The 16354-nt window shown below is 41.8% G+C and overlaps 1 protein-coding gene across 1 annotated transcript; it reads right to left on the bottom strand.

Annotated features, from left to right (window-relative positions):
- Window positions 1-209: 209 nt before the first annotated feature.
- On the bottom strand, window positions 210-16100 carry LOC147883252 (uncharacterized). The gene is made up of 3 exons (XM_087399447.1): window positions 15748-16100; window positions 15399-15632; window positions 210-396 (listed from the first exon to the last, which is right to left on the bottom strand). Exons 1-3 carry the CDS (start codon window positions 16098-16100, stop codon window positions 210-212), a joined length of 774 nt encoding a protein of 257 aa, XP_087255573.1.
- Between the last annotated feature and the right edge of the window lie 254 nt (window positions 16101-16354).

The raw sequence follows: 16354 nt of genomic DNA, 5'->3' as shown, positions 1-16354 counted from the left end.
GAAGGCACCGACTGCATCATATCCCATAAAATACAGATGCGAACATCCCGAGTGGCCTGCTGAAACTCCTATCTTGGAACATGTAGAGCCCTCTCCAAAAGCACTGAAAGGGTAGGAAGATGCAGAAGAAGAGGAACAGGTAGCACTTTTAGAGTAATCCAAACTAGATAGTGAGTGAGAAGAGAAGCAGCTAAATCAAAAAGTGGATTCTAGGGCATCACACAAGCAAAGAAACCAACCCCAGGAACACCAGCACAGCTGACAAGGCTCTCCACCACCTCATTCGAAGAACACCGAGCATAATAAAAACCTTTGCCTAGAAAAAGAAAGGAAGAAACAAGATCTGTGCCTACTGCAACTTCAGCCCAACGACGGAGCTGAGCTGCAGAACGAATCCTGCCCATAAAATAGAGACAGATCCCAAATTGTTGAGCCTATCGAAGACCTGAAACTAAGAGGGCAAAATCGAAAGAACAAACCATAGGAGAACCCGAGGAGGGAACATCTATGACAAAGGCACCACACAGTTGTCGAAGAAGTTGCAACTGGAGGGAGGAAGAAGGACCATCTGCCACAATGAGCTTTGCAGTTTTGAATAAAGGTGAAGCAAGCAGACCACCATGCTTCCAGTGAATAAAAACATGGGCAGGAGGATCTGGCACAAAAGGAGAAGTAGAAGCAGAGAACACAAAGGACCCATCTGTCGAAGTAGCATGGAGAAAGGAAGAGGATACATCAAGAAAAGGCGAGGATAAAGGGGACTGCTATTGGAATTGTACAGATTTGAAAGGCTAAGCAAGTACATGTTGTACTGATAGCAAAGGGGGCACAAAAGAAGAGGGTACAGTCGAAATTGGAACAGTAGCTATAGCAGACAAAGGCTGTGCATCCAACCATATAGGCTGTATGGTCGGCCGTACGATAGAGGCAGAGTGCAAGTAACTGAGGCGGCTGCTGTAGATCACTTACGAACACAAGCGGTAGTGAAGGGAGTGCAGGGGGTGGCTAAGGCAAAATGGGACTTGCACGGATGACTATAGAGGGTGAAGAAACCTGTACGGATGACAAAACTTGCACGGACTGAGACAGAGAATCTACAAAAGGAGGCGGGGACTATAGAGGGATGAATGGAGGAGGGACAGGGGAAGGTTGAAGGTGTATGGAGGTAGATGGGAAGGGAATAGATGCACATAGGGGTGTGAGCAGGGAAGGAGGAGCAGCAGGGCTCTCCATGGCGCTTGCTCCACACACACACACACACACACACACACACACACACATAGATAAATATACATGGAGTCCTCAACTCAACCCTAGTCCTCAACAATATATATGTGTCTAGTGCATGAATATGATTCATTCCTTGGGAGCATGTGTTGTCTTATCTCTCAGTTCAACATGGTATTAGAGCTAGGGTGTTTTGTGTTCTTGGAAATTCCTAGTTCTAGTTGTTTTGTGCCCTGAGATGTTCATATGCTTATGTTCCTGGATGATCCTTATTCTCGGTTGATCTATACTTTTGAATGCCCGGATAATCATTGGATGTCTAGATGCTTGTGTTTCTCAAATGATCCTTATTCCCAGTTGTTCTGTACTTCCCACTTCCTAGATGCTTGGATTCTTGTGTTTTTGGGATGATTGTTGTCTTGGTTGTTGTCCGGATTCCCGGATGCTTGTGTTTCTGGAAGTTCCTTTTGAGGATCTCTATTATTCTTTTGTTTACCGTTTATTTCTCGGTTGCTTTATATTCTTGACAAGAGGCTTCTCTCATCTCTTATTTACTGATTGTTCATTAGTTTCTGTCATCCTCTCCTCATCCTCTCAATGATCGACAATTCTTGATGATGAAAAATCTTGTTAGAGAACTTGTTAGATTTGAAGAAAGGAGAACTCGTTGGAATTAAAGGTGGCAAGTTTGATGCTTTCGGTTGAAGTGATATGCTTTAGACTGATTTGATGGCACTCTATGAAAGAAAGATGGCACTATGTAGAATTGTAGAAGAGCAATTTTTGGCCGTATGGAAGAAGATAACGAGTTGGAAGAGGATGGAAGATGATGGCATTGTATGGAAGAAGATGGTGAGTTTGAAAGATGCTGAAGGGTTGGAAGAAGATGGAAGAGGATGGCGAGTTTGATGGAAGAACATGGAAGAATATGGAAGATGACACTGCTATATGAAAGAAGATGGTAAGTTTGATGCTTTGGCTCTGTGTAGATTTGTAGAAGGTGAGTTGGGGTGATGGCGAGTTGGGACGGTGGAGAATTTAGAAATATTGTGGCACAAGCCTCGGCTATCTCAGCCTCACTTTCTAGAGCCTGCTTTTCCCCCCCTTTTTAGCCTCAAAGCCAAATTTGCCAAGCTTTTCCCCCCTCCCCCACATGGCGCTTGCTTTCCCCCCCTTTTTGGATGTCTGCAACCCAAATTTGCAAAGCTTTTCCTGCCTACCCTATATGGCACCTTCTTTTCCCACTTTTTAGAAGCCGCCAACCCAAATTTGCCACCCCCCTCCCCATATGGTTCGTACTTTCCTCCTACCTCCTCTATCTCCTGCCATTTTCCCCTCTTCCTACCATCTCTTGCTCGTCCCGATCTCCCCTACTCTGAAGTAGCCATCTTCCTCCCCTACTTTGAACATGCAAAAGTCTCTGTCTTCCTCCAATTTCCTCCTACTCTGAAGTTGTCATCCTCCTCTTGAGCTCTCCCTTCCTCCTGAGCACATCATTCAAGTAGATGCTGGTGGATCCTTGCAATTTCCATCTCTTTGTATTGGGGCTGACCACTCTAAATGCCTCACAACACACACAATCAAAGCCTATATCATTGTGTGAATCAATGACAAGTCATTAGCAAGTGGAAATTCTATAGTCACATTGTGGTGACCCAACAGCTTAATTACAAAGCCATTTCATATTGACTCATTCGTAATATAGCCTTTCTTTTTGGTAGTTTTAGTGACTCTCTCATCAACTGATCCCTAGCCTCAAGGGCACTCAATTTTCACATTGGTTGTCACCCATCTCAAGAAAATGTGGCCAATACTATTCTCATAAATGGTTATCCCTCTGATCAATGGTCCATCCCCACTTTCTAAGGATCTGGCTTCTCTGGATGGAAGGCCAAGCTCATCATGATTATAGAAGGAGATGATATCTTGGAAATTATACAAGGTAGGACTCCTTATCTTGTCAAACTAGTAGATGCATCTAGTAAATCCATTACGAAAGGGGCTACACTTCAAAATTGGTAGAAAGGGCATTATTGGGTCTACTTTTTGAAAGAGAAATATGAAGTGTTTTCTAGATTTCAAGAATTCAAAGACATGGTAGAAAACCAAACAGGCAGAAAGATCAAAGTCATGAGATCAGATAGAGGATGTGAATACATGTCTTCAGCATTCATGAACTTTTGCAGAAGTCACGGCATTCGAAGACAATTCACTTGTGCAGATACTCCTCAGCAGAATGCAAGAGTTGAAAGGAAGAATGGTACTTTAGCAGACAGTGCTAGAGCAATTCTTAGTGAGAAGCATCCTCCGAATCAATATTGGGCAGAAGCAATAGCCACTGTAAACTATTTGCTTAATCGGCTTCCTACCGAACCGATTCAGGGTATGACACCTTATGAAGCATTCAATGGACACAAGCCACACATTGGGCATCTCTACATAATTGGATGCAATGTCACACAAATGCATCATGGTTGGCTACAGTGAAGAAAGCAAAGCATACAAGTTGTATGATCCCATCAACCGCAAGGTCATTATCTCCAGAGATGTAATCTTTGATGAGGAATCAAAATGGAAAAGCTCAAACACACAGGAGATAGACACACCAATTTCACAGTCATCTACAGAATAGGTTGATGAAGAAGAGCAAGAATTGCCAGAAACACCCCAAGCAGAGCCACAGCAGCTCAGACGGTCTACTAGGGAAAGCAAACCACCAGCCAGATTAACATATGCTCAGAAAGAAGGTGGTATATCATGGTTTTCATACAAACAACCAAATGTTTCTTTGTCTTCGACTGAAGCAAAATATAGGGCACTCACAAGAGGTGCATGTGAGGCTATATGGCTTAGAATACTATTGTTAGATATAGATTACTTTGATGGATCAAAGGCAACAATATACTGTGATAATCAATCGGCTCAAGCATTGGCCAAGAATCTAGTATATCATTCCAAGACAAAGCCATTGATGTTAGAGAGCACTGCACACATATTTACCAAACCACTCGGTAGAGAGCTTTTAAAGAAAAATTTACAAGCTCTTGGTTTGACGTAGAGGAAGGACATTCCCATTAAAGGGGTGTGATGGAATGTAATGCTCAGTCCTTCTTTGATTCCCCAGAATCATCATCTTGATGGAAGGCCCACTCCATGATGTTGATATTGAGGGAAGGTGTTAAGAGAACATGCTTAACATCATGTGATCATATGTGCATAGAACTAACCCAATAGAGTGCTACAAAGGAAAGGGTTAGATGCCATAATGCTAACCCTAAAAGGGTTTGTATATATTCTACATTTTCAACTAAATGTAGTGTACACTTAGTCATTTGAGATGTGCTCTCTAGCTATGCCCTCTCTCCTCATCTCCACTCTTCTCCTCTCCCCTCTTCATATTTTGTTAGATTGGACTCAAACTTTGCAAGAGCATGGAGACCATAGGGTTTAAGACCTGTGCAAATCCTATCGACCCATTCCATATTTTGCACGTTCACATATGTAACGAGGGGTATAGGGTGAAAATGGGCCCTTTCACCTCCCGGGGTCCACATTTGGTGTCATATCGCACTCAAACTTTGCAAGAGCATGCAGACCATAGGGTTTAAGATTTGAGCAAATTTTGAGCCCAATTCGACACATGGACATAAAAATCCTACTGATCCATTCCATATTTTTGCACCTTCAATGATGTAACGAGGTGCATAGGGTGAAAATGGGCCCTTTCACATCCTCGTGTCCACATTCGGTGTCATATTGGACTCAAACTTTGCAAGGGTATGAAGACCATAGGGTTTAAGACCTATGTTTGAGTCCAATCCAACACATGGACATGCAAATCCTATTGACCCATTCCATATATTGCACCTTCACTGATGTAACGAGGTGCATAGGGTGAAAATGGGCCCTTTCACCCCCCAGTGCCCACATTCAGTGTCATATTTGACTCAAACTTTGCAAGAGCATAGAAACCATAGGGTTTGAGACATGTGCTAAGTTTGAGTCCAATCCAACACATGGACATGCAAATCCTATCGTCCCATTCCAAATTTTGCACCTTCACATATGTAACAAGGTGCATAGGGTGAAAATGGGCCCTTTCACCTCTCAGTGTCCACATCTAGTGTTAGACTGGACTCAAACTTTGCAAAAACATGTAGACCATAGTGTTTAGGACATGTACATAGTTTATGTCCAATCCGACACATGGACATGCAAATCCTATTGACCCATTCCATATGTTGCACCTTCACGTATGTAACGAGGTGCATAGGGTGAAAATGGGCCCTTTCACATCCCTGTGGCCAGATTCAGTGTTATATTGGACTCAAACTTTGGAATAGCATGGAGACCATAGGTTTTAAGACTTGTGTAGAGTTTGAGTCCAATCTGACACATGGGACATGAAAAACCTACTGACCCATTCCATATTTTGCACCTTCACTGATGTAACAAGGTGCATAGGGTGAAAATGGACACTTTCACCTCCCAGTGTCCACATTCAGTGTTAGAGTGGACTCAAACTTTGCAAGAACATGTAGACCATAGGGTTTAGGATCTGTAGAGAGTTTGAGTCCAATTCAACACATGAATATTGAAATCCTATCGACCCATTCCATATTTTGCACCTTCACATATGTAACAAGGTGCATAAGGTGAAAATGGGCCCTTTCACATCCTCGTGCCTAGATTCAATCTCAAACTTTGCAAGATCATGGAGACCATAGGGTTTAAGACCTGTGTAGAGTTTGAGTCCAATCCAACACATGGGACATGAAAATCCTACTGACCCATTCCATATTTTGAACCTTCACTAATGTAACAAGGTGCATAGGGTGAAAATGGGCCCTTTTACCTCCCCGTAACCACATTCAATTTCATAATGGACTCAAACTTTGCAAGAACATGGAGACCATAGGTTGTAGGACTTGTGCAAATTTTGATTCTAATTCGACACATCGACATGCAAATCCTATTGACCCGATCCATATTTTGCACCTTCACATATGTAACGAGGTTCATAGGGTGAAAATGGGCTCTTTCACCTCCCTGTGCCCAGATTTGGTGTCAGACTAGACTCAAACTTTGTAAGATGATGGAAAGCATAGGGTTTAAGAGCTGTGCAAAGTTAGAGTTGAATCTGACACATGGACATGCAAATCCTATTGACCCATTCCATACTTTGCACCTTCACATATGTAACGAGGTGCATAGGGTGAAAATGGGCCCTTTCACCTCCCTATGCCCACATTCGATGTTAGATTGGACTCAAAATTTGCAAGAGAATGGAGACCATAGGGTTTATAACCTATGCAAAGTTTGAGCCCAATCCAACACATCGACATGCAAATCCTATTGACACATTCCATATTTTGCACCTTCATGTATGTACAGAATGAATTATATACTTGATTAAAATGTTGCATGAAATAGAAGAAAATCATACAAGTTCAAATGTTTCCAAGATATATCTCACATCAAAACAAGATTCTTTAACGGGGTTAAAAAACATAAATGGATAGTATAAAAGAAACAATTTTAAAGATGCATGAAGAATTCATCATTGTGCTACACACAATTTATTAATCCTTTATTGCATGGTACATGTAGAACAACCATTAAATCACCAAACATGATATGCCATTGGAACATAACTAATAATAAACACCTGTGCATGATAAAACAAGGAATGGAATAAAGGAGGAAATGCGGATCATGAATAAAATAGAGTCAAATACAAGATGTCCATGACACTGTAAAAACCCAATCATGTCATATACAGTGAAATGCATAAAAAAAGTCCATGCAAAATACAATGGTGTGCTCACAATGTGAGACAATTGCGATCACTCTTGAGAGTACACGCATGATTCTGAACCAACTGGCCTTGGTTCAACACATGTGTAATGTGAGGGGTAGAGAGTGATTATTTACTATTCTAGATAAATTCTATGTAGATTCATATACTTTTGGTTCATATGATTTGGTTTTTTATAAAATGGATCCTTTTTGTTAGTGAAAATTAAAATTTTCTCGTTAAAGCAAAGTTTTCACAATGGCATAATAATCAAGAGCACATAGAAGAGGCACAATAGAGAGAAAAAGTGAGATGAAAGGCCAAGGGAGGGAGCATCTTGAGGTTCAGAGGCCTTCATGCTACTTCAAACAAGGGAAAGGATATTTAAACGCTTTTCAAACATTTTTAGCAGGAAAACTTGCACATCATAAGGGAAATGTTTATTTCCCCCATGATAGAAGGCCCTTAGATAGAGCAGCTAATTCTCACTAGTTGGATGATATTGATTTGCTATTTGTTGTATTATCTTTATTTTAAATGAAGATATTGATTTGCTATTTGTTGTATTATCTATATTTTAAATCAAGATATTCTCACTAGTTGGATGATATTGATTTGTTATTTGTTGTATTATCTATATTTTAAATCAAGATATTCTCACTAGTTGGATGATATTGATTTGCTATTTGTTGTATTATCTATATTTTAAATCAAGATATTCTCACTAGTTGGATGATATTGATTTGCTATTTGTTGTATTATTTATATTTTAAATCAAGATGACTTATATAACATGCCATTGGTGTGCATGAATTCAACTATTACAATAGGCTAGAGATGGTCGCGGTGACTAAAATTTAAAGTCTCTTTGCTAGCACATCTTTTACAAATCACCTAGGTCCTTGATAACCTCTACTACTTGTTCATTGAAGCTCCAGTTTTGTATCCTTATTGTAGGTCATGTGAAAGTGAAAGTATGTTGACTTTGATTCATTGTGGGTCCAATATTTTGTATACCTTAAAAGTATTGTTTGTTGCTTCAAGTTGCTTACTTGTTATGGGCATGCAGGTGATGTTTCTCTTTTGTTCCTTCCTTTCTTTGTGATAATCTCCTTGCTTGTGTTTCACCTCAGTTTATTAAATGCTTCCTATTAAGTTAAGGAGACCAACATAATTTCCTACTTTTTTTTTCAAGAATATTTAGTTGTATATGTTGGGGCTAAGGTGAACATTTCACACAAGAAGGTTGAAAGGAATGTCATTTCATCCATTAATCATTCAATGAGGCATAAAAAATTATTGGCACAACATATTATTCATGAATTTGTGTACATTATATAGCTCAATTATAAGGCAATCCATGCATTACACAAAGAAAAAGCATTACACATTTTGGATTGTTGGAATATTCAAATAGTGATATTCAACTAAACATTACATAGTTGCATTAATACAATGAATATGGACATTCGCATAATGTTAAACCTTTAAAAAGATGGTTTCAATGAAATATAGCACTTGACTAAACACAACATTGAACCTAGTTGCCTATGTGTACTATATGTAATAATTTGCACAAGATGAAGTTACAAGATATATGTAGATGCACATAGGCCCGTGTTCTTGCACAAGAACATGTACACATTTGCATGTTTGCATGCATTCGCGCACGCACATGCACACACATGTTACAACCCAACCAGTTGAGATATTGCTAGCACCTGACTTAGAGATCTCACCACAAATATTAGATCCATAACATCCAATATCTTGCATGTTGACTTAAGGGTCTACTACACCTATAAGACAATAAACATGACTGTGAACACAGAGTGATGACTAGGTTGTTAGGATTTGTTTTTATTGATGATTTAGGTTGGTTTCTTTTTTTTTAAATAACATTTTATGATGCAATGGTATATATTGCTATGGATTTGATTGCAGCAATTGACCAATTCTGCAAGCACAATGAACACCACTCTCCCACAATCTTCCTCGCTTAGATTTTTGTGTCTCAAATGTAGTCCACCTTATTGTAGCACACTAGGTATAGGCGCTATGGACTCTAGCCTTACCAAAAGAAACCAATCTAACTTTTTCAAGAAAAATGCCTGTTGGAAGCCGCTCCATGATCAATATCCTATACATTGTCTTGTAGTTGTGGTAAAATGCTACCCTTGGAATCTTTTGTAAGAACAATGAACTTGTTCTCTCATAGTCTTCCTCTATTAGATTCTTGTGACTCAATTGTGGTCCAACTTTCTCGTGGACCACACTAGGTGTAGAAGCTATGCACTAAGATCTTACCAAAAAAGACCAATCTAGCTTTTCAAAAAAATAAAAATTGGGAACCTCACACACCATGTTCACAATCGCATTCATTGTCTTGTTGTTGTGGTAAATCCTTAGTCTCACAAGCAAGATATTGGAGCAATCAACCACTTTTGAAGACCAATGAACACTCACTTGTTCGCTCTCTTTCTCTCTTAGATTCTTACAACTTAAACCAGCACACTAGGTGTAAGAGCTAGTGAGTGCATTTGAATTTGAGATGAGTGTAAAGCCTTGAGCATTTCAAAACAGTTGATTCCATTTCAGTTTCATTATGGAGTGTGATGAAGATAGTGGGTGTTAGCATATAGCATTTGTTAGGGGAAAGAAGGTGGAGGATAATAATGCCTCTTTGTCAAACCTCTAGAGAAAGAAAAGGGTGCAGGGGCTTGGGCAAAGAAGCTCCCACTCAGAGCCTAAAACAACTTACTCTAGCTCTCCACCATGACAAGAAATGAAAAGGGTGTAAGGGCTTGGGTAAAGAAGCTCCCACTTAGAGCCTCAAACAACTTACTCTAGCTCTCCACCATGACAAAAAATGATGAATTTGATTAATAACAAGAGCTTTCATTGGCCATTAATGAGGTCTCCTTCAGGAAAGGGAAGGATCAAGAGGCTTTGGTAGGAGAAAGCTTGCACTTAATGTGTGGTTGGGGTTTCGCTAGAGCATTGGCAAACCGAGGATTTCAAAGTCCTTTTACCATTTGAGCAATGCCTTGAAAATATAGCAAACGCCATGCCCATGCTCACTTGGGATACTACAGTAGTTGAGGCATTTTAGAGAACACCACAAAATCATGCCATCGTGACATTCCAAACACGAGAGGGTAGATTGGCAATCCTTCACCAAACCAAAGCCTTGAAAGCCACCAAGATATGGATAGCAGAAGATCTTACCCCTCAATAGCTTAAGATGAAGGCTAATGAACTCCAAAAAGTATAGGAGGCTCGAAAGAATGGAAAATGTCTAGTATATCGTGAAGGCATAGCAATCATTAAAGAGTTTAAATGCAAACCAAAAGAAGCTCAGTCTTAAACTCATGTATGGACAATCATGGTTTTCAAAGCATTATCTAGGTACCCTAAATAATCGGATTTCCTTTATGCACTCCTTGGGAGTTTTGCCATGAGCAAGTGCACTAGATGATTCTTTTGTTGTCCCATAGCCTGGTTGGTCTCCCATGGACATTAATAGTCTCTCTCTCTCTCTCTCTCTCTCTCTCTCTCCCTCTCTCCCTCTCTCTCTCTCTCTCTCTCTCTCTCTCTCTCTCTCCAATCACTAGATTTAAAATGCATCCATATCTCCATCTCTTTTTCTAATTTGTCTTGTTGCATGTATCATGGTTGTCAAAAGCTCCCAAGGTGGTTTATCCAAGGCAAATAAAATTCTATCATACCATGGAAGAGTTTGATGGAGTGGAATTTCCATGGAAGGTTATGATCCTAAACACTTGAGGTGGGAGTAGACTGACTCTGAGAATGTAGCAATGTTCATACTGATGTCTACGAGCAGCTAATGTTGCTCATCACAAAATCTACCAAAATTGGCCTCCCACAAACATGCAGATCATTATAGCATTTGCAAAGGGACATATAAAGGAGTTTTCCCCTACAACTATTGAGAGTGGTGCGGTATTCCTTTCAAGTGGGAAGAGTTTGCTATGTAATACTAGCAACACTCACAAAAGAGGGGGTACTATGACACCAAGAAATAGAGGATGCAAAATGAGGCCTTGCCAGCACCAAAATAGGAGTTTGAGGAATCGGGTGATGAGGATTTATACCATCTAATGGCATGGCTATGAACACAACAAATGCTATAAGAAAGCCACACCGCTTCTTATCAAACACCTTTTGAGCTGTTCAAGAAAAAGGGAATAGGCCTTGGTTGCTCCACAATGCCATACCCAACATTTGTAGACCCTAATGACATAGAGAGAATGAAGGTAATTGTCATTCATATGTGAGGGCGCTCTTGAGCATCACCCAATAGTAGGACCTAAGAAGTGTGCAATAGTAGTTAAACTGTTATTGTAGATGGATAGAAATATCCAATCATCACACCTAGGAATTGCCACTTCCTTGTTTCATTTGGCTATGGGCACAATTACACCATCTATAGAAGGCATGGTGCAGAAAGAATTTATTTGGCTACAAATAACGAATGTGGCTCATCACTTTAGACTAGTCAACTTGTTGACATGGTGATGCTAGGCTAGATGCAAGCAAATTATACCCTCTAATTGGTTGTTTAAGAATTCCAAACAAAGGGTTGCACCTCACCAAACTATGGTAAGTGCTTTGGTATTGTATGTTTCCTATCAAGAAATCTACTATGCTAACAACTAGTGCTCCCAGCCTCCCACATGATATCTAGTAGTCTTTGATTTGAATATTAGCACTCTTTAGTATGCCAAGTAGCTAATGGGTATGGTAACTAGCACCAAGTAAGCATATAGATGCATTCTACAAACTAGAATTTTAGTTTGTTTCTTTAATGCTAATGAGACATCTAGTATGTTAACAACTACTATAGTAAGCTATTTAGAACTCTTACCACTATAATATGTAAACTAGATTTTTTTTCTTCTTTTGTGCTAGCTAGATATCAATTTTGCTCATTAGCACCCCAAAAATTAGTATGTACATTATGTAGACTAGTTTTGTGGTTCTATGCTCATAGGAAGTCTAGTATGTTGACTAGTACTATAGTATGTTAGAGTGTACTCTTACTAGTATAGTATCCTAACTAGCTTTATTGTTTTATTTCTTCTATCCTAACTACAACCCCATTATGCATAGTTGCATTATGCAAAAAATAATCCAAATCCTATATTATGCTACATAGAACATCACAAAGTATAGAACGTATCTTATGCTATATCAAGCATAAAGGATACAACACATGTTGTGCTATGTAGCATAGTCAAACAACATGAAAAGATACAATTGAGCATACAGTGTGCATCATCCACTTGTGCAGCATCAACTTGCCCTACCCATGCATCATGAACCTATGCTCAACTTGCCTTGCATGTGCATCACAGGCTTGTGCATTATCAAGATTGCTTGCCTATGCCTCATCAACCCATAACTACCATCAAGTATTAATGAAACTTAAAAAATGGTAAACATGAAAAGGTCCAAAGATAGTAAACATGAAAAAGGACCCTAGATAGTAAACATGGGAAGGAATAACAGATCACAATTGTGAATATAAGAAAATTTTTTCATTATATTCACAAAAGCTTCCCAAAGGCTACATGGCAAGATCTGGAGCTATCTTGCAAATAACATGTCAATTACAATCTAATTTGTCTTCATTGACACCAATTTCCTAGGCACGAAGTGAGACAAAGGAATGTTGTACTTGGTGACCTTTGGAGATCCCAATGCTTCATTGGTCATTTCCTCCGGAGTCACCTCGACATCCATTAGCTCTCTAGCAACCCAGGTAATTCTTGTCCATTCCCTTTCCAAGTCCTAAGGCTGTCTTTTCTATGTGTGTGGCATCCACACTTCAATGAGGCACCATATTTTTGTAAATTGGTGCAAAGAAATGCAACAATGCAATCGCTTAGAAACATACACTTAACACAATTCATTAAGCGGATGGAAAAAGTTATGAATGCTTGTAGGAAAGATATGCAACCAATTCTCTTGTACACAAACTCTAGAATTGCGTTTCTAGATGTAAAAAAGACTAAGAGAAGAGCTTGTATGACAATATTTGAAGAGATCTACAAACAGGCGATTATTCTAAACCAAATATGCAAAGGTCATCTCTACTCTGCTATAATCATTTTGTAAAAGAGCTCCTACATATAGAGAGGAAACCATATACCCTATGCTTTCCTTAGTTATTGAAACTGAAAGACCCCCACTTACATTTATCGTGTGCTTGCTTCCATGCGTGCGTCCCAAAATATCTGCACAGCTGAGTAGGGTGTTCGAAACCGTGACCTCCTTCCTTGTACCCTAGGCGCCAACCACCGAGCCAACTCTTGGTTGGTGTAACCAAGCGACACCTCCAAGCTATATTTTGTCTTAAACCGAGCACAAGCGCTCCAAAAAGGTTGTGCACCCTGCGCGCAGGATTCGAACTTGGAACCTCTGAAGTATCAACCACAATGCCTATCGTCGGGCTAACCACGGGGCCTTGTCTTGGTTGGTGTAACCAAGTGGGGTCCCTTGGTTATATTCTGTGATCTGTTGACCAGCAAAAGAGGGTCGGCCCCCTCATTGGACTCGCGCTCTGTCTCCCCTTGCCTGGACTCCAACCCGCGACTTGTGCGATGACGCTCCAAATACCTCATGGCCCGGCTAGCCACCGGGGCTATGGCCTTGATTGAGACACATTTCTGGCCATATGCTTATATAGAAGACTATGGTCGTTGGTGCTATGGCGACCTCCCCATCCCATGTGCATGTCGAATGGCCGATCCTTGGCGTCGCTCTTCTTCTTCAGGTCCGTGGGCATCCACAGGAACGAGGGTGCTAGCAATGGTTTACTGGTTCGATCGGGAGAACCCTTCCCGACTTTTCCGTCATCTTTCGGTCGGTTTCGTCGAAGAAGTCTATCAATGCGCGAGGTCTCCATCGATCCCATACTTGCACTCCCGCGCTCAGCTATGATCACTAGCCCAGCCAGGTGATCCCGTCGGCAGGGCGCCTCTGTATACTTAAGGGCTCTTGGAATGGAGCCTCTGAGCTCTAGGCTAAGCCTTCCCGGATGTGGAGTGCAACAGAAGTGCAGTTCCGTCTGCTTCCATCAGTTGATGGCGGGATCTCAGAGCATCGGTTCTCTGGGCCACTTGGTAGAAGAGATGTTTAGGAGGGCCTTTTGATCCCCACGACTTCCTGGATCGAATGATCCACCATGCCCTCCGCACTGCTCTCTGTATCGATGAAGCAACCTCCTGGGTAAACACCTCGATGACCACCACGCCCTCCATAAGCTTCCGTTCGGTTTGCCTTCTGGTAGGCTTCTTCTCCAAGCCAAGGGGAAGCCTTGGCTCAAAGGTGGGCTTCAAACACGCCCTGCACACGCAACACTCAACGAAGGGGAGGGGGGAATGATGCAAGCATCTTTTCTACTTCCATTCTCAGAACCCAAAACACTCAGGGAGACGAATGCCTTGTATTCAAAAAGAAGGGGCCCTGTGGTCAAAACGCCATAGGGTAAGATTACAATGATAGCATCTATCTGACGCAGAAGAAGAAGACCTCACACTCTCTCCAGATTACAACAACAGGAGCTCGCAGCTTTCGCATTCTCTTCCAGTTCTGGTCCTTGGACTGAATCCTCTGTGTCTTTGAATTTTGGAGGGAGTCTTTTCTTGGCTCCAATGTCCAGCCGCCTTCATTAAGGCCTCATTCCTCCTTGGTACCCTTTTCTCCAACAGTTACTTTGAAGGGCCAATCAATTCAAATCCTCCCGTTTGAATTGAGCCCCTTCAAAGCCAAGGTTGGGAGTCCAACCTTACCATGGGCTGCTCCCCTCGGTTAGGTCTAAGGATGTCAAAGGGTTGCTCTCCCCTTGACCCAAAAGAGGGCAAGGATATCCTCCTTGCTGCCAATGTCGAGTCCGAAGGTGATGATGAAAGAGGGGTAGTCGGTCCCTTGTCAACGGGCAACCCGTTACATTCCCCCCCTTTTTCTCTTTCTCTCCTGCTTCTTTGTAAAGGGGTGTGAATCATTGTAGCTGCACACGATGTCCATGAACCGCCATAGAGAAGGTTCCGTCCTCCATGAGTCTTCACTTGAAGGCTGCCCCCTCCAGTGACAATGGTATAGCCTATTAGGCCCGAACTGATTCGGTCTATCATGGTGTGCCATGATACTCTCGAGCTCTTCACCCTCTCCACGATCCATCACTAGATCCGGACCTCTATTCCTCTACTCATGATCTGGATCATCATCTTCTTGAGCACCCTTCAACATGGAAATGTGAAAGGTGGGATGAATATGTAGATGGGGAGGAAGTCATAGACGGTAGGCCAATTTGCCTACCCTCTCAAGGATCTGATATGGCCCATCGTACCAGTGTGCAAGACGATCCGTGAGCTCCTTTGGCATGCTGAACTGCTCAGGGTTCAGTTTGAGGTAGACCTTCTGGCCAACCTCGTACTCTACATGCCTCCTCTTCCGATCTGCAAACTTTTTCATCCTGTCTTGAGCTTTACCCAACTGCTCCCAGGCAGTTTTAAGCCTAGTTATCCACTCCTCGTGGAAGGCTCCTCCTACTGGAGCTACCCCCCTGCAGTAGATAGTACAGCTGCTTCCCCCGAAGCCAAAGGCTGATACCCATAGGCTAATTCAAAGGGGGAAATCCTGTAGATGAATGTTGCCAGCTATTGTAGCAGAATTCTGCTGCATCCAGATGCACGTACCAATCAGCCTGGTCTCCGTGGACGTAGTGTCTGAGAAAGTCCACAAATTGGTTGGTCCTCTCAGTTTGTCCGTCAGACTGAGGATGATACGAGCTGCTAAATGCAAGCTTTGTCCCGCACATGGCAAACAGTGTGCTCCAGAAACTGCCAATAAATCTCCCGTCTCTGTCAGACACTATCTCCCTTGGTAGACCATGGTGTTTAACCACGAACTTGAAGAAGAGTTTTGCTGCTGCTGGGGCATCTAGTGTACCCATGTATGGAATAAAATGGGCCAGCTTGGCGAGTCTACACACCACTACAAGTATGCCCGTATGTCCTCCACTGTTCGGTAGACATGTGATGAAGTCCATGGAGGCGCTCTCCCATGGCTTTGTCGGAATGTCAAGGGGTTGAAGAAGCCCCGCGGGTTTCATTCTTTCGGCTTTATCTTGCCCACAAATGTGGCAAGTCCTTACGTATGCATCCGTACCTCTCTCCATCAATGGTCACGAGAAATTTCTTGAGAGTAACTCAAGCGTCTTTTGCTATCCCAGATGGCCTGCCCACTGTGGCTCATGATGCTCCTGGATCATCCTCTTCCTCAAGCCTCCTACGAATGGAAGAT

The sequence above is a fragment of the Dipteris shenzhenensis genome, chromosome 28, assembly GCF_047967505.1.
Source record: "Dipteris shenzhenensis isolate YYH24624 ecotype China chromosome 28, Dip_SZ_1.0, whole genome shotgun sequence".
Lineage (NCBI taxonomy): Eukaryota > Viridiplantae > Streptophyta > Polypodiopsida > Gleicheniales > Dipteridaceae > Dipteris > Dipteris shenzhenensis.
This window is presented reverse-complemented; position numbering and strand designations above follow the sequence as displayed.